Source organism: Sciurus vulgaris (assembly GCF_902686455.1).
Source record: "Sciurus vulgaris genome assembly, chromosome: 1".
Lineage (NCBI taxonomy): Eukaryota > Metazoa > Chordata > Mammalia > Rodentia > Sciuridae > Sciurus > Sciurus vulgaris.
Window position 1 is genome coordinate 149,634,638 of NC_136461.1, and position 19,208 is coordinate 149,653,845.

The following is a 19,208-nucleotide window of genomic DNA, read 5'->3' on the forward strand; positions in this document are numbered from 1 at the left end:
TGTCTCTGTTATTATAGTTTTATAATAACTGAATATGTGGGAGGGCAATCTGACTATTCAAGAGTATTTTTCTATTCTAAAGTATTTTGATCTTCCATGTTGTCAGTAAAAAAAAAAAATTCCCAACCATAGAGATTATAAGCAGTAAACCTGCTTCCACTTCATAGGTGTCAAAGGTTAATGCCCAGTCAGAGTAAAACAGTTATTACAGTGTAACTACATGCTAATCACTGTAGTTGTGCCAATTCATCAACCCTAAGTCTCAGGGCAATGCAGTGGACCCAGATAGATGATATGAATGTAGCAGGTTTTATTTCATTTGAGGAACGAGGTGTCAAGTGCCTAGCACTTTTTGAGTACACCACAAAACATTGTATAATATAGCAAACAAGCCAGTATCCTCCCTCAGGAGAGAGCAGTTCCATAGTGGTCATGTTGTTATTTCCATGACCTATCTGACTAGCTGTGCAAACTTTGTGGTATCAGAAGATGAACAACTTTGTCCATTCAGTAAAACTGCAGGGATGCTCGAGACCATGGTGGAATACTTCTCTCAACACATAATTTTGGAAGAATCTTGTTAAATTAAAAAAGAACCCTTGTGTCAAAATATAATCTGTTGTATATAACCAATTAAATTTTTTTTAAAAAGAAAGCATAAAGACAACCCATGGAATTGTAGAAAATATTTGCAAATCACATACAGTATCTGATAAGGGACATATCTAGAATTCATTTTTAAATGGGCACAGGATCTGAACAGGAATTTCTCCTAAGATGTGCAAACGAACAATACCACATAAAAAGACACTCAACATTATTAGTCATTAGGAGAATCACCATTAAAATCACAATCCTTCATACTAATTAGGAGAACTTTAAGCAAAAAGGTGATGACAGGTACTGTTAAGGATGTGAAGAATTTGAAGCCTTATACACTGCTGGTGGAAATGTAAAATTGTACAGCTACTGTGGAAAGCAAATGGGCAGTTCATGATCCAAATGTCCATTAACTGATTAATAGATAAAATGTGATCCATTCATGCAATTGATTATTGTTCAACAATACAAAGGAATGTGGTCTGTGGTTCAGCATGAATAAGCCTTGAAAACATATACCTATGTGAAAGAAGCCATTCACAAAAGACCACATATTGCATGACTCCATTTATATGAAACATCCAGTATAGGCAAATCTATATAGAGCTAGAAAGTAGATTAGTTATTTTCTGGAGCCAGGAGTTTGGGAGAAGCGGGTATAAGTTTTCTTTTGGGGTGATGAAAAGTTTCTAAAACTGTGATGGTAGTTTTAACAACTCTCAATATGTTAAAAACCACTGAATTATCCATTGTTTGGGGAGAGCTGGTGTTTGAATGCAGGACCTCTTACATGGGCGTTTGCGTGAGCACCCAGACACACTTTATAACTTTTTGTGATTGGTTTTTTGTTTTGTTTTGTTTTGTTTTTGAGATGGAGTCTTGTTAAGTTGATGAAGCTGGTTGAACTGGCAATCCTGCCTCAGCCTCCCTAGATGCTAATATTATAGGCATGCTCCAGTGTGCCTGACTCTGATTGTTTAACTGTTTGCTAATTATTAGTGTATAGAAATCCCATTGTTTTTTATGTATTGATCTTATAGCCTACCATTCTGCTAATCCCTTTCACTTATTTATAGATTCTTTTAGGTTTTCTATCTAAACAGTTATCTTTCAATATTTAATAGTTCTGTTTCTTTTTGGTTATATATACACATTTATTTCTTGTCTTACTGAACTGACTGAGGGAAAGGTTATACTTCATATGTCAAGTACCCCTAAACATTATAAGAAAATTTCAAAGATCATTTGTGATACATGTTTCCTTTCTTTAACAGATGATTGGAGAGACAGGCTCAGGGAAGGAAAATGACTTGTTTAAAGACGAACAAAATCTAACTCAAAACACCCTTCCCTCTGATCTTAAACAACTGTTGATTCTTGTACCTTACTGCTTGCAGATTTGAAGGAAAAAATTAAACACACCAAGTTCTTTTTTTAAATAGCTAAAAACAGATGGAACTTTATAATAGCCTTTAAAAATGTAATTCCTCTTTTTCCTTTAACATGTAAACAATTTTCAACATTTTTTATTGGTGTATAATAGTAGTACATAATGGTGAGATTTGTTGTTACATATTCATATATGCACACAATATAATATCATTTGACTAATATTCCCTGGTATTTCCCCTTTTCCCTCCTCTCCTCTCTACCTGGTCCCTTTCCCCTATTTTACTGATCTCCCTTTGATTTTTACAGGACCACCCCCCACCTTTCCTTTCCTTTCATTTTTCTTCTCTAGCTTCTACATGTGAGAAAAATCATGACCCTTGACCTTCAGAGTTTGGCTTATTTTGCTTAATAATGGTCTCAAGTTCTATCCATTTTCCGGCAAATGACATTTTTCTTTATGGCTGTATATAAAACTATTATGTATATATACCACATTTTCTTTATCCATTCATCCATTGATGGGCACCGAGGCTGATTCCATAGGCTGATTCCATAGTCTAGCTATTGTGAATTATGCTGCTATAAATATAGATATGCAAGTGTCACTAAAGTATGATGATTTTAAGTCTTTTTTTTTTTTTCTTTTTGGTACTGGAGATTGAACCCAGGGCTGCTTAACCACTCAGCCACATCCCCAGCCTTTTAAAAATATCTTATTTGGGGACAGGGTCTCTCTGAGTTGCTTAGTGCTTTGCTGAGTTTCTGAGGCTGGCTTTGAATTCATGATCCTCTTGCCTCAGTCTCCTGAGCGGTTGGGATTACAGTTGTATACCAGTACGCTTGGTGATTTTAATTCTTTAGGATAAATAAGGAGTATGGTGGTTCCATGCCTGGTCTTTTGAGAAACCTCCATACTGATTTCTATAGTGGTTGTACTAATTTACAGTCCCACCACTGTAAAAGTGTTACTTTTTTCCACATACTGTCCAGCATTTACTGTGGTTTGTATTCTTTTTTTTTTTTGGCGGTACTGGGGATCGAACTCAGGGCCTTGTGCTTGCGAGGTAAGCACTCTACCAGCTGAGCTATCTCCCCAACCCGATGTGTATTCTTGATGACTGCCATTCTGACTGGTATGAGATGAAATTTCAGTGTAATTTCGATTTGCATTTATGTGAAAATAATTTTTGATGGCAGTATTTTTAATTTTAGGTGGGAAAAAAAAGAAAGAAAACAGAAGATCCACTGAAAGGAAGAGATTATGTGTTTCAAAGAATCAACCTGTAACTCATGAAAAACAGCGACCTAGGAAAAGACAGGTATCTTAAATTTTCTTTGAATAATGCATATGAACAAAGTACAACATAGTCCATCAAAGGTAAGGGGAGACATATCCACATTGAAAGTTTTTATATTCCATTCTTCCAACAAATCCTCTGTGTGTAAAAACAAAGAATTACATTATTTGATCAGAAAATTTTATTAAGGCAAGTCAGTTTTAGGGTTTAATTCATTTGTATCCTCACTTGGTATAGTCCTGTACCATCTGTCCAATATCAAGCTATTTTTTAATTGTTTTGTCTGATTTTTCTGGTTGTTTACAGCAGGTAAATAAATCTGGTGCTTGTTATTCTATTGTGTCTGGAACTTTATACTTTATTTCAGGTGATATTTTTCTTGACAAGTGATCTAAAAATGGTTTATGTTGAGATGTGATGGACAGCTTGTGTCAAGTTGTAAGCTACTAGTGATATTTTCTGTGACTCAAGGTTATATTGGCCTTAATGTTTCTCTCAATGAATTTAACCAAGCAGCTTCTACTTTTGATTTGCTTCCTACTCATACTACTACTCTTTGATTCCTTTTTTTAAGCCTACTGTTTTTTTACCATTTGGATTGATAATAGGTTGAGGGAAGCTTCTGCTGTTTGCATAAAGGGATATAGGGCTCGCACTTCAGGGTATGTACCTTACTTTGGAAAAGTATACACCACAGACCTTCTAAGATCTGAAGGCAAAGTAACTGTGTCCTCCTTCCTCATATATCTGTTAAGGTTTACCCTCATTATGTGCCTCTTCACTTCAGGTTGTAAAAAATTCTCTCTCCCTCTCTCTCTGTCTTACTTGCTCGCTCGCTCGCTTGCTCACTCTCGTATGCACACTACTTTTTTGTTCATTTGTTTGTTTTAGCTTCTGTTCTTCAGAGTTTGGGATTTTGTTTATTTCCTTGTTACTTTTCAGTGAATTTTCAAAAGGAGAAATACTGACTTAATGCCACCATTTGTGACCACAAGTCATAAGTAATTTTATGCTTGATTTTCTTTTTGCAGTTGAATATGATGTATACAGATGTCAATTTTTGTTATTTACCCTACTTGGTGTTTTCTAATGTTCCTCGGTCTATAGTTTGTTCTCTGTCATTAATTTTGGAGAATTTTCAGCTATTTTTACATCAAATCTTTCTTCTATTTCTCTTCTGGTGTTCCCATTATAAACATGTTACATCTTTTGTGATTTTTTTTTTTCCCTGAAGTTCTTGGGATTTTTTTTCCCCCTTTTTTTCATCCTTTTTTTCTCTTTGTTTTTAATTTGAAAAGTTTCTCTTATCTTCAAGCTCACTGACTCCTCAGCTCTCTCTAGTCTATTAAAGACTTCATAGACGGCATCTTCCATTTTTGTTACTATGTTGTTGGTTTCTAGCATTTCCCTTTGATTCTTTCTTGGGTTTTCTATTTCTTACATTTGCCCCTCTGTACTTCCATGTGGTCTGTGTTTTCCATCAGAGCCATTGGTGTATTAAATGAACCATTTTAAATTCCAAGTCTGACAGTTTCTGTAATTAGCTGCTTGAGCATGGTTCTGATGCTTACTTCATCTCTCCAGAAACTGTTTGCCTTTTAACATGCTTGTAGTTTTTGTTGATAGCAGGATATTGTATATTGCCTTTGGTGTGAGGTTTTAGGGTTGTTTTGGCTAAGAGTTATTGCTTACTAAGTTTGCTATAGCTATTGGTGTTGAAGGCTATATTTTCCTCTAGTGTCCTTGTTTTTGTCTCTAGTTGTCTTTGGGTTTCTTTTGAGGCTCCTTAATAAAGAACTGAGGCACCTCTTTTAGTTCTAGTTCTGTTATACCAGGATCCTGTTTAAGATTGTGAGATAGGGAGAAGAGAAGCATTCTAAAGTTCTGTGTATAGGTCTCATTCTTCAGTGAGCCTGTGTCCTGGGCTATGACCTTCAAAGTACTCATTCTACCCACTACCACCACTACATTGTCCTACCATTAATAAATACCCTCTATCCACAAATTCTTCTCATCTTGCAAAACTAAAACTACTCATTAAACAGTAACTCTCCATTAACACTTACCCTCCTCTTCTAGCGACTGCTATTCAACGATCTCTGAATTTGACTGTTCTAGGCACCTCCTATCAGTGGAATCATACAGTACTCATCCTTTTGTGTCTAAAGTACTTCACTTGGTATGTTGCTCCATGTTCATTCATGTTGTAGCATGTTAGAATTTCTTTCCTTATTAAGAATGAGTAATATTCTACATCTGTATACAACATCTTGCTTTTATCCATTTGTCCATTGATAGGCACTTCAGTTGCTTCCACATTTTAGCTGTTATGAATGCTTTTATGAGCATGAATGTATGAATATCTCTTCTAAGTCCTTCCTTTCAGTTCTTTTGAGTATATACCCAGAACTGGAATCATTGGATCACATGATAGTTCTATTTTTAAATTGTTTGAGGAACTGCCATATTGTTTTCTATAGTAGCTGTATCATTTTGTATTCCTTCCAACAATGCACATAAGTTTCATTTTTTTTTCCTTCATGTCCTTATCAATTTTTTTTCTCATGCAAATGAGTTAAGGTGATTAAGTAGATTTTCTTGAAAAATGTGGAAGTCTAACCAAATGCAGTGGCACACACCTGTAATCCTAGTGACTCTGGAGGCTGAGGCAGGAGGATTACAAATTCAAGGTCAGCCTCAGCAGCTAGGTCCTGTCTCAAAATAAAAAAAGACTGGAAATTTAGCACAATGTTTAAGTGCTCCTAGATTCCATCCCCAGTTACCCACCCGCCTCTTCCCTAAAAATGAAAGTCTAAAAATGCAGAAGTCTTAAATAATCACACAGGTGGTCAAACTCTCCTTGCCAAGAGAAGGAATAATTAGTTGGTCACCTGTAGCAAATGCCAAACGTAAGTAATTTTTGTATGTATGGTATTCAATCTTATTTTTAAAATGTCATTTTCTTCTAAAATATCTTAAATGTTTTAAATTTTGTTTTCGTTTTGGGGGTGCGGGGGTTGTTGAACCCAAGAGCACTTTACCACTGAGCAACATCCCCAGGCCTTTTTATTTTTTGAGACACGGTCTCACTATGTTGCTGTGGGCCTCCCAAGGCTAGCCCCCAATTTGCGATCCTTCTGCCTCAGCCTTCCAAGTTGCTTGGATTATAGCCATGTACCACTCTGCCCAGACAAATTGTGTTTTTGAGAAAAATAATTTTATTTTAGAGAAGACTTGAGGTTTGCTTGTGTATATATACTTCCCTCAATGTTGGCAGAATAGGATGGATTTTCACTGAGTTTGTTAATGAAGTACTAAACATTTATAAATTGTTTTCGAGGTATGGAGTAATTATAAAAGCATCATAAAAAAGCAATCTACCTTAAGTTGGACAGATTGGTTTCACAAGTAGCTCTCTCACTCTCCAGCTGTCTGATCTTGGGTAGCTGAGCTTATGTAAAATGAATAGCAATAATAATTACCCTTTAAAATGTTTTACAATGAGGATAAGGTCTCTAAGAAATATGTAGAGAAATTCTTCCATCTTTAAGAGACTATAAGCATTATTTTAACAAAAAACAATTGCTCTTTTTTAAATAGTGTGCTCCTTTCAAAGAACCATTTGGAAATAACTGTTTTACTTTTTATTAAAAAGGCATGGCTTTGGGAAGAAGACAAGAATTTGAGATCTGGTGTGAGGAAGTATGGAGAGGGAAACTGGTCTAAAATACTATTACATTATAAATTCAACAACCGAACAAGTGTCATGTTAAAAGACAGATGGAGGACTATGAAGAAACTAAAATTGATTTGTTCAGACAGTGAAGATTGAATGTATTTGTTGAAGCTTGAGCAAGAACAGTTAAATATTTTGATCACTACATTTTGTTTGAAACTTACTGGTCATTGATGTATCTTAAAATTTTTGTTTAAAGCATTATTTTTCTGTGACAGTTTAATAAGGATTTGTGCTCTTGAGTAAAATTATAGGTCATCATTTTGTTCTTCAAAAATGTTTTTATTTTGATAAAATGTAAATATGTTTACCCTTACCAAATTCACTACCCCCAAATCTAAATAAGCTAAATAAGGCTTCTTTATAACCTGATATTGGGTTCCCTGGGATGCTTTAACATATCAGTATTGGATGTAAACAGTATTCTGTAAATACTTAAATTGTATTAACCATGATCATCTTTACAGAGTGGTAATAAACAAGGTTAAACTTAGCTTACTAGACAATTTGAATTTTCATCTATTTATTTAGGTGTTTTAAAGACGAATAGAATTATTTAGCATTTTGTGTTATGTGATTTGTTTAGCAAACAAGTATTGAAATATTGAGGTATTTCCTTTAAAATCACATGTAATATTTTATGATCTCTTGCATTTCCTATTAAAGTTTTTTATACTACTTTCTGATTGTTCCTGAAATTATATTGTCCTACATGTATAAACAAAAACATGAATAATTACTATATGGTTCCTAATAATTACAGTCTGTCCTATTATACTGAAGATACTATGTTTATCTGACTTCAGTGATTAAAACCAAAGCATCATAAGTCAAAACAGTCTTCTAAGTCAACCTCCTCTTTCCAAACATATACCATAAATCATCAAAACTAAGCTGCCGTTAATCATAAGATGCTCTGTTACTTCAAATACTTGAAAAGAAAAATCACCATCAATTATACTATAGTTTGGTGCTTTCTTTATTAAAGACCTGTTTTTTTTTTGTTTGTTTTTTTTTTTTTTTTTTTTTTTTTTTGCAGTGCTGGGGATTGAACCCAGGGCCTTGTGCTTGCAAGACAAGCACTCTACCAACTGAGCTATCTCTAACCTGTGAAAAAAAAATTTTATAAGCCTAGTAATTTTGATGGTATATTTCTAAAACATCCCTCCAGTCTGAATTCTCTGACTTACTTTTTTTTAAAATTTGATTTTTCAAAATAATTGTTGATATACATGGAGTTTTAAGAAATAATGCAAAGATCCCTTCCACACTGAGCTCAGTTTTCCCCAGTATTAATATTTTGTAAAACTGCAGTATATTTTGTAAAACCAGGAAATCAATACTAATAGAAACCATTCATTTTATTCAGATTTTCCTAGTTTTGTACTCAGTGTGTAGTTCTAAATAATTTTATCATTTGTGTTCATCTCTCCACCAGAGGCAAAGATCCTGAACAGCTCCATCATCATGAGAATCCCTTAAGTTGCTTTTGTATAAACCATACCACTCTCCCTGGCAACCACTAACATATCCTTCATTTCTAAAGTCTAATCATGTTAGAATATTATGTAGGGTGATATAATCAAAAATAGGATAGGGAACTCCCAAACTCTGTCCCTCTATTAAGATAACCATTAAGTTAACAGGAGTCAAATTTTTGAAACCTCAATATCTAATAAAAACCTAGAACAACCAAGGAAATGCTTAATGAAGCAATTTTTTTTTTCTTTTTTTGCAGTACTGAGGATTAAACCTAGGGGTGTTCTACTACTGAGCTACATCCCTAGCCTTTTAATTTTTTGAGACAGGTGCTAACCAAGTTGCCCAGTCTGGCCTGGAACAAGATCTTCTTGCCTCAGCCCCCTGAGTTGGTGGAATTACAGGTGTGTACCATCACTCCTGGCTGAAAACTTAAATTTTGGTGGAGGTTTTGGTGTTTTTCCTTACCCTCCTACCATACACTAGTCCCCAGCTTGGCAACTGCTGTGACAACTTAGTGCCAAAGAATGCAATGCAGACCTTGTCTTCAAAAAACTGGTTGTGCATTTTGACCTGTTTGTCCCTGAGGTTCAGCTCAGAAGTTTGCATTTGTTTCACCCTCTAAGTTAGACCAACCTCCCCAGTGGTGTTTGTCAAAGCTTTTTAAAATAGGCTGCCTGCAGCCACCTGGGGCAGAGGGAAGGGGATGGCATAAGCAGCAAACAGACCAAAAAACTTGGGAGGGAAAGGGTGGGGAGGAGATATGTTGGGGAGTTCGGGCTCTCATATATACAGGGAGTCTGGACATGCCCAGGACTAGACACATTTTTCAGAAAAACACCTGAGAGTACTAGAAACCTTCATCTCTGACTGATCTTTAGGTTCTACAAAAGGAGGATGCTAAGTCAGAGTTGTAGGCGGCCTGGCCATGGGTTGAAGGATTCCTGTACTCCAATCCAATCTGCAAAATGTGGGAGAGTATCTTTTTTTGTTTTACTCCTGTGACATTAAGGGAATTAAATGTTCTAAGTATTCTTCACCATCTTTGACTCAATCCAAATTGTATGTAGCTGTGGCTTATTTGCATTTCTGTATCATCCATTATATGGTTTCATCAGTTATTGTGCTATTGATGAGCAATTGAGTTGTGAGAATAGAGACCACCCAATAATGAAAATAAACATTTATTCAGCACTTGCTGTAGCAAGAGTTTGTCACAATCCCTTAAATATGGCAGATGCATGTATTATATAGTGTAAAACTAACAGACTTCATACACTGGAAGTTTTTGACATGAGCAACCTGGACACAAATCAAATAGCAGCAGGCATTTTATGTGATTGTTTTGGGGAACATTTGCCTTTTTCTGAGTCCGAGATGGGGGCAAAATATTGGAATGTTGGTAGTCATTAGCCAAGTCCTGGCCATTGAACGGATCACTTCAGGGGTTTGGGTTTGGCTTCTAGAGGACTGGTTACTGCAGAGGTGGTGTGTCAGGGTTATGTTCTCATATAGACTGTCCATTTATATATTCAGCTTCAGGGTTGTTTCCAATTGCTGGCCGCTAGGCTTTTATTTTCACATGAAATGTAATATTAGTTCAAACCATGAAAAGTTAGTTATAAATATTGCAGTCATTAGATTTAAAAATACACTAAGCCAGAAGTGGTGGCACACATGTGTAATCCCAGTGACTCTGGATGCCAAGGCAGGATGATTGCAAGTTCAAAGCCAGCCTCAGCAATATACTGAGGCCCAGTGTGAAAATAAAACAAAAAGGACTGGGGAGGAGTGAGGGGGACTGGGGATAGACCTCAGTGGTAAAGTACCCTGGGTTAAATCTGAGTACCAAAAAAAAAAATTCACTAAGTGATAATACAACCAATAGAGACTAAAATGCTTTACTAAAAATCATTTAATCCATAAAGAAAGGAGGGAAGCAAAAACAACAAGGACAAAAAATGGCACATCTATATCAGACCCCATCAATAGTTACATTAAATACTAACAATCTTAAGTCCTGAGATGTGGGATGGTTGTTGGCAAACTTTTTCTACAAAGGACCAGATAGTAAATATTGTGGGCTTCATAGGACATAGTCTCTGCATTCTCTGCTTGGAATTAATTCTAGACAATATATATATATATCAGTGAGTGGGTATGGCTGTGTTTTGATAATTTTACAAATACTTTTATATTGTCAAGGGTTTTGTTGCTTAGTTTGGTTTTGGTTTTATCACTTATAATCTCTCTCTCTCTCTCTCTCTCTCTCTCTCTCTATATATATATATATATATATGTATGTATGTATATAATTTACACATAATTTATAAAAACAGCAGGTTAGATTTAGCCTACTAGCTAAAGTTGGCTAACCCTTGCTGTTCTTGATTTTGCTTACTTCCTTTAACATTTATTGAATTTTTTTCTGGCCAGCGGTTATTCTGTTCTTTATTCTTTGTTGGTATTGGGCATTGAGCCCAGGGTTGCTTAAGCACTGAGCCATATCCCCATCCCTTTTTGTTTTTTATTTTGAAACAGGCTCTAAGTTGCTGAATCTGGCCTCAAACTTGTGATCCTCCTGCCTAATCCTCCTGAGTTGCTGGGATTATAGGTGTGTGTCACCATGCCCTGCAGTTACGCTGTTTTGGTGCTGGCTATTGAACTCTCATGCCAAGCACACACTGCCACTGAGCTACATCACCAGCAAAGCACAGCAGGAACAGAAGCAAGATGTGCTTCAGTCAGCTTCCATTGAGTATCTTTTTAAAAAACTCTTCTATCTTTCCAGGTCATTCTCTGTATCCTAATATATATATATATTTATTTATTTTATTTTATTTTTTTAAAGGATATAGGCTGGGGATATAGCTGCTCAGTTGGTAGAGTAGTTGCCTGTCAAGCACAAGGCCCTGGGTTCCATTCCCAGCACCACACACACAAACACACACACATACACACAAGATACAGAGTGGCAGTAAATTGTGAGAAGGGCTTTTGCTCCTCCCAGTTCTAGTTTTCAGAGGTTTTCACCCTAGCAGTTCTTAGTTTTACATGTTCTGGTGATTCTCCTCATCCCCATTCTAAACAACATGTTTGTTTCCATTCATTCCTTGGTTACTTAACCTTGTTTGAAACCTTAACTGCAATTCATTGATGTAAGTCAAGATATTTAGCTCCTCGTGGGAATCCCTCTTCCTTTCCTGTGCTCCTCCTGAATTTGATTTGTTCATGTACTTGGATTTCTCTTTCTTGTGCCATCAGCTTTAGACAGAATTCCTTGGCTCTGCCCTGTAGGATGAGGAAATCAGGACCTCTGCTCCTCTGCACCTCCGTGTGGCCCAGCTTCCCACTCCTGCCTCTAGTTGGCTATTACTTTTACATTGACAAGGAGTTTGTTGGTTGGTTGGCTTGGTTTTAGTTTTACCATTTGCAGCCTTTTTAGGTATGGATTGATTCTAAAAAATCATAAACCAACAAACCTACATTATGATTATATAGTATGCTATTTACATTTGATCCTATAAATATAGTTAATGCAAAAAAAAAAAAAAAACCGTAATCCTGCATCACAAAATTCATATAACTCAAAGAAGTTTCAAGGTTAACATATTTTCTCTCCTTGTCTCTTTTTATTCCTCAACTAAGTAGCTCAGAACCATGCCACATTTTAACTAGTGTCATATTTTGATAATTCTTCCCCAAATTTTTATTTCCAATTTTATGAAAGAAATACATGTTCATAATGTTAAAACTAAAATTGTTCTACATGACTTAAGTTGGAAAACACTCTTTCCCATCAGGTGTGGTGGCTCACACCTTTAATCCTAGCTATGGGGGAGACTGAGGCAAGAGGATCACAAGTTCAAGACCAGCCTCAGCAACTTAGCAAGGCCCTAAGCAGTGGAGCAAGACCCTGTCTCAAAATAAAAATAATAAAAAGGGCTAGGGATGTAGCTCAGTGGTAAAGCATCCCTAGGTTCAAGCCTCAGTACCAAAAAAAAAAAGAGAAAGAAAAGGGGTTGGAGTGGGTTCACAATGTAGCTCAGTGATAGAGTACCCCTTGAGTTCATTCCTAATAACAACAACAAAAAAAAACTCCTGTTTGCTATTTTTCAGTATGAGGCATTATATTATTGACCTCTTACTGTGCTTGATGAAGTGTTGGGCCTCTTGCATAATCCCTGACTGCGCCCCACATACAGACATCCCATCCATACATGGGCTCCACCATTCTTTCAGCACAGCTGTCAGTTTTTTGACTAAATGAGTTGTGTTTATATTATTTTAACTTTGGACCTGTTATTTACCCCTGAGCTATGTAGTTTCTATGTGCCTGTCACTTATTCATCTCTAAATTCTCTAACCCAATCAAAAATCAATAAACCCCTTGAAATATGTCGGCCTTCCCATTGGTGTATCTGGTTGAAGCCATTCATCCTCTGTTCTCAAGAGGCTGTTCCCAGGCCAATAGCAAGCTGTCTTCTCTCTCCTGGGCATTCCTCATTTCCTGCACCCTCTGACTGGTTTACAGTACTGTTTAGGTTGAGCACCTCCTCCCAGAAAAGGTGCATAGAACAGAAATTTTTTCTATCTTACATGTGTGAGAATATCATCTATCCTCACATTTGATTAGTAATAATTTTATTGGACACAGAATTTTAGTTTGGAAAATGTTTTCTGTTTATTGCTCTATTACCTTCCTTCTTCAAATGTTGCTTATTTTAGTCAGCTTTTCACTGCTATGACTAAAAGGCTCAATCAGAACAACTGTAGAGGAAGAAGAGTTTACTTGGGGGGTCACAGTTTCAGAGGTCTCAATCCACAGAAGCCTAGCTCCGTTCTTTGGGACTCAAGGTGAGGCAGAACATCATGGTGGGAGAGTGTGGTGGAGGGAAGCAGAGAGAGAGAAAAATCCACTCTCCAGATAGAAAATATATACAGCTACACACCCTACCACTTTAGTTACCACTCAGTTAATCCTTATCAGGGGATTAATTCACTGATTGGGTTAAGATTTACAGCCCAATCATTTTTCCTCTGAACCTTCTTGCAATGTCTCACACATGAGCTTTTGGGGGACATCTCACATGCAAACTGTAACATTGCTTAGGTGAATAATTCAATATCATTTTAATTCAGGTGAATAATTCAGTATCATTCTAATATTCAATATCATTCAGTATTCTAATTACTGATCCTTCACATGTGACCTGCTTTTTTCCTCTCAGGTTTTAGATTCTTCTGTATATCTGAAGATCTGGAATTTCATGATAATGTGCCTTGGTGCAATGCTTTTTTTTTTTTTTTTTAAAGGAAAACTAATGAGCAAGGCACTCAGTGGACATTAGAGAATTCCCATTTCTCAGACGTTGGATCTCTTTGACTGATCCTCTTCCTTGTATTTTCGTCTCCTAATTTGTTTTTCTTTTTTTAATCCTTTTTTTAAATTTTTATTTGTTCTAATTGGTTATATATAACAGTAATTTTCTTAATCCTTGATTTTAAGTTTCACATTTTTGTCTCAAGGGGAAGGAACTTTTTAAAAAAATTATCTTATGCTCTGTGGGCACATAAGATGCTCCCCTCTCTAAGGAATAATGGCCTTTACATCTCACTCGACCATCTTCTCTACATGTTTGCAAGAACAGGTCCCTCTGGCTTATCCATCAGTAGAATCATTTGCCTCCGATCGTCACAAAGATTCTTTAAAATCACTGGGCTGATTCTACCCATCCTGCTTCTCATCTGTTTATGGAGTCAGTCTCTTTGGTAAGTCCTGTAACCTCAAGTGGGTTTTAGGAAGAAGAGAGTGAATATGTGCATCAGTCACAGAAATCTAGAAGTTTCACTTCCCTTTAAAATGTTCATCTTCTGATTGCTTAACTGCAGAATACCTCACCTTGCTTTCTAAGTCAACTTGCAATTGTTGGTATGAACTTTCTTCACTAGAATATTCTTAAAGGGCACAAACCAGATTCTTCTACGTCAGTTTTGTGCCTACCTAGAAAAAATGGTTAACTAAAATTTTTATGCCAAAAGAGACCCAAACAATATAAATTATTGCTATTTATGCTTAATTCTGACATTCTCAAATAAAAACAAAGCAAGGCTCATAAAAAAAAAAAAAAAAAATTTGGTGCAGTTATAGTTCATCTTGGTTTTTTTCCCAGTCTTTATTTTTCCTTCTCTTCCACTTTTCTACATGATCATTATTTCTAATTCCTTTCCCCTTCTTTCCTGGTGGGCATATTTATTTTTGTTCACGTTACTTTCCACATTCACTTTTGAAAATCAGTCTAATAAGTGATTTTGAGTCTGTAAATCATCGTAGACTGCCTGCGGGAAGGACCCTGACACTAAGGGGCTCATTAAAAAAGAATGCCAAGAGGTTTCTAAATACTTTGATCTTTAACTTTGAAAATAAAAACTTTTGGTTCTTCATTAATCACATGGACTGCATGTTTCAGTTCCGAAATGTTTCCTAGAGCTTTGCTAGAATTAATAATGAGCTTTTCAAAACCATTATTTAAATAGTTAGGTCTTTTAGCCTATGAAATTTTCTCAAGAATAGAAACAGCAAAAATATAACTTCAATGTGAAAGTAATTAGTGATTGTGCACCAAAATTAAATGCATAAGGTGAAAAATTGATTTTATACACCACAATTATGTTAAATGTTGTAACACATATTGGAACCATAAATGCATCAGAGCAAGATTGTTCTTAGTGGTTATTTCACCTATACCTATAAATTATGAAGGTTTTTTGTTTTGCTTTTGGTGAAATTTTTATGCATTGTCTGACTGGTCCAGAAGTTTTGGGTTACTTTTTAATCAAACAAGTGAAGAACTTTTATAAACGTGACAAGAAAGTTTATTTACTGATATAAAATTTTTAAGTAACATTGGAAAGTAACCAGATATATCTTTAAAAAATTCTGCTTTATAATTATTTTTAAATGGATTTAAAATGTTAATACTGAAATTATAGTTGAAGTCACTAGCCTTGATGAGATTCATATTTTTATCATTAATTTCTAAAATTAATTTTCCATTAAAATAACTTTGGCAGTTAAGTCAGTATATATAGTCAGAAATATTACTACTTTCAGTATTAAATACTGGGGACTTTTCCATCCCTTTTCAATCTTGCCGTTGTCAGTCTGTTATTACATGATAAATTCCAAGAAATGTGTATCTTAGGGCATGGTTGCACACGCCTATAATCCCAGTGACTCAGGAGGCTGAGGCAGGAAGATTGCAAGTTTGAAGTCAGCCTGGACAACTTAGAAAAACCCTGTCTTAAAAATAAAAGGGGCTGGGTCTGTAGCTCAGTGGTCAAGTGCCTCTGCATTCAATCCCTGGTACTCTGCCCTTCCCCACCAGAAAAAGAAGTATCTATTTTAGTTTGTTACTAAATAACATTGAAATCAGAGGAATTTTATATGATTTAAATCTGAAGAGTCAATTCTTCAAAGGAAATATTCTGAATATAAAACCTGCTTCAAAACTGAAATGGGCTAATAAGCTCATTCAGCACAGTGTTCAGCATTTTCAGCCTTTTTACTGAAGCTGAGCCCCCAGTGAGGAGCTGGGTCTAGGCTCTGTGGCTGTCTGCAGAATGACTTGTCATCCCAGATACTTTAGTGCATCATGTTGCCTTCCGTTCAGTAATCTTCCCATCCTAGAGGAAGGAGACTGAGATCTGTCTTTGTGGGTGAGATCACAGCATCCACAGTGAAATCCATGTCCTCCACCCCAAACATAAGAAAATGTACGCAAGGCCCTGGATTCAATCCCCAGCACCGCAAAAAAAAGGGGGTGGGGGGGAGTATGTATGCACACCTCAAGTTTGGCTCTGAATAATTATTTTATTCAAGTTAAGGTTTTAAGCCTCGGAAATAATCTTAGATGCAAATGGTGGTAGAATTTTTCTTAATGAAAGCAATTGTTTCATTCATCAGGACCAAAATTTCTCTTCATGAAAATTATAACATTGAAAGGAATTCCTGTTGGCCTAGAATGGGCATTTCACTAATCTTCCCAATTAACTGAAGAAAATTTCTCCTTCCAAAAATATTTTTAGCATAGCCGTTGGCTTTTCATTATAAAATATTCACTGAAATTTTAAACAACTTGCCCCATGGACAATTACTTGGGATAATTTGCTTGGAATTATTGATTTAGGATTTATAGAATAGTATATGGGAAATATGTGAGATTTTATATACACACCCATATCTGTGTGTGTGTGTGTGTGTGTGTGTGTGTGTGTGTGTATTAGTTGGGGATTGAACTCAGGGGTGCTCTACCATTGAGCTACATTCCCAGACCTTTTTATTTGGAGATAGGGTCTTACTAAATTACTGAGGCTGGCTTTAAACTTGCAATTCTCCTGCCTCAGCTCCTAAGTTACTGAGATGCTGAGATTTCAGACATGTGCCACAGTGCCTAGCTCTATAACATTGTTTTTTAAAGTGAGGAACTTTTAAGAGATATGGAATAGAGAGAAAAAGATGCAAGAGTCAAAGCGTAGCTACCCTTAAATAATAACTTACCAAAAAATTGGACCATGGAATAGTAATTCTAGTGCAAATGGACATGTATTCTGTGTTTGGATGGAAGATCGAGGACATACACCCTCAGGAGGTTTTGTAAGCCCTCAACTTATAAAAATAAAAATATACATTCCTTGAGAATGTTCCTTGAGAATTAGCCCCTAAATTTTCTTTCTCTGCTTCAGTGTGTGGCAATGATGTGTTCAGGAACTTTGGCACGATAGTTTTTATAGTTTATGAAGTGTTAAACACAACCTAACAATATTTAGCATGCTTACAGACACATCTTGAAATATTTACATGATGATCTATATAAAAATGAAACTGTGAACTGCTGGACAAGAACAGTGGTCTACTCGCCGGACTTTTTTCCAGGTTCCCTGACATCGAGGATTGCCGATTGCTTGCCAATGAAGAGTCTGATTTCTGAAATAATATTTTGAAAATATTAGTCACACTAAGGGCAAACCACTGAAAATTCTAATATGCAGAACTATACATTGAAGTGGGGTTTTTTTGTTGTTGTTTTTAAAGATACGAGACCAGGTGCAGTGGTACATGTCTGTAATCCTTGCTACTCAGGAGGCTGAGCTCCAAGCTTGAAGATCACAAGTTTGAGGCCAGCCTCAACAACTGAGCAAGACCCTGTCCTGAAATAAGTAAAAAGGACTGGGAATGAAGCTCAATAGTAGAGCACCCCTGGGTTCAATCCCCAATATGGGGGGTGGGGGGTAAGGAATCTGATCACACAGAATTTTGAAGTTCATTACAAAAAGAATTAAAAAAAAAAAAAAAATGACCACAAAAGAGATTTCTTTCCTTAGATTCCATCAAAGTAAGTTTCCAGTTGATCTCTATCTAAGGACACTCTCATGTTGGGAGAGTTGTTTGGGTTCACTGTGTCCAGTTCTCCCACTTGATCTGAACACAAGTGCCACATAAAGGTGAATGGCTATTTCATGTATATTTAAGCTAGGAAGGTCTAAGCCCAGTTACTTCTTTCATCCCTTTCCAACTCTTCGATTTTGTAATAAAAAAATGGAGTAGTGAAAAGAAAGTGAAGCCAGATTATTAAAATTATTATTTTTAAAGTCACTAGCACCTTAGCCAGGGCTTAAGTACTTACTTTATTGGGTACAAGTTGAATTATAAAATCACTTAAAGTCAAAGTATGGATGAGGTATTCAGAAAAATATTAAGTCTAAATATTAAGTTTCATTTGATAGGCATTCCTCACCAACTTTATTGTTCGTATGGTGTATGCAATAGAGGCCTTTGGGCACAAGTGACTAATAAACATAAATTCAAATTATTAAGTATTAAAGCATACAAAGGGAATGAAAATTGACAGGAAAGTTCAATATTTTAGTTCTTAATCTGTTTTTTGACCAGTTTCACCTGACATACTTAAAACTATAATCCAAGTGTAACCTAAATTGATCCTTGTCCAATAGCTGGTCCAGCATGAAATTGATTCCTCTCTTAGTTATAAATGGCATTATCAGGTCTAGGATAGATCTATAGAATGGCAAATGGATGTGGAATTATTACCCTGCAGAGCTGAGCCCACGACTATATCCTGGTGATGATTTCATGAAAAAGCTCCTTTGGGCAGTAGTTCTGAAATGTCCCTGTGGGTTTGAATCACCTGGGCAGGGTCAGCAAGCTGTGACCCCTCATAGGTCAAATCTGACTTGCTGCCTCTTTTTATATACACTGTGAGTTATGAATGATCCATATGTTTTCAAGTGTTCAAAGAAAAATCAAGGGACCAGAGTTGTGGCTCAGTGGTAGAGTGCTTTCCCAGCATGTGTGAGGCACTGGGTTCGATTCTCAGCACTGCACATAAATAAATGACTCAAATAAAGGTCTATCAACGTCTAAAAATTTTTTTAAAAAGGAAAACCAAAAGAATAATATTTCATGACACATGAAAACCATATGAAATTCAAATTTAAGTATCCATAAATAAAGTTTTGTTTGAACAAAGCCAACATTTTACATAGCATCTATGGCTGCTTGCATGCCACAATGTCAGAGTTGAGTAGTTAAGACAGTGGCTGATGTATGGGATGTGAAGCTGAAAATATCTACTCTCCAGCATTTTATATAAAAAGTTTTCTATAAAAAGTTTAGACCTCTG

The 19,208-nt window shown here is 36.0% G+C and overlaps 2 protein-coding genes across 7 annotated transcripts in view; one reads left to right on the forward strand and one right to left on the reverse strand.

Annotated features, from left to right (window-relative positions):
- Positions 1-7,707, forward strand: part of TERF1 (telomeric repeat binding factor 1) — a 31,856-nt gene extending 24,149 nt beyond the window's left edge. For all 6 annotated transcript variants that reach the window (XM_079133673.1, XM_079133674.1, XM_079133676.1 and 3 more), the window contains 2 exons: positions 3,205-3,311; positions 6,946-7,707. In XM_079133673.1, the coding sequence (XP_078989799.1) occupies positions 3,205-3,311; positions 6,946-7,122 (284 nt within the window). In that variant the 3' untranslated portion in view covers positions 7,123-7,707. The remainder of the gene's footprint in view (positions 1-3,204; positions 3,312-6,945) is intronic.
- Positions 7,708-17,288: 9,581 nt separating this feature from the next.
- Positions 17,289-19,208, reverse strand: part of SBSPON (somatomedin B and thrombospondin type 1 domain containing) — a 32,077-nt gene continuing 30,157 nt past the window's right edge. The window contains exon 5 of the mRNA XM_079140674.1: positions 17,289-17,491. Coding sequence (XP_078996800.1) covers positions 17,374-17,491 — 118 coding nt within the window. The 3' untranslated portion in view covers positions 17,289-17,373. The remainder of the gene's footprint in view (positions 17,492-19,208) is intronic.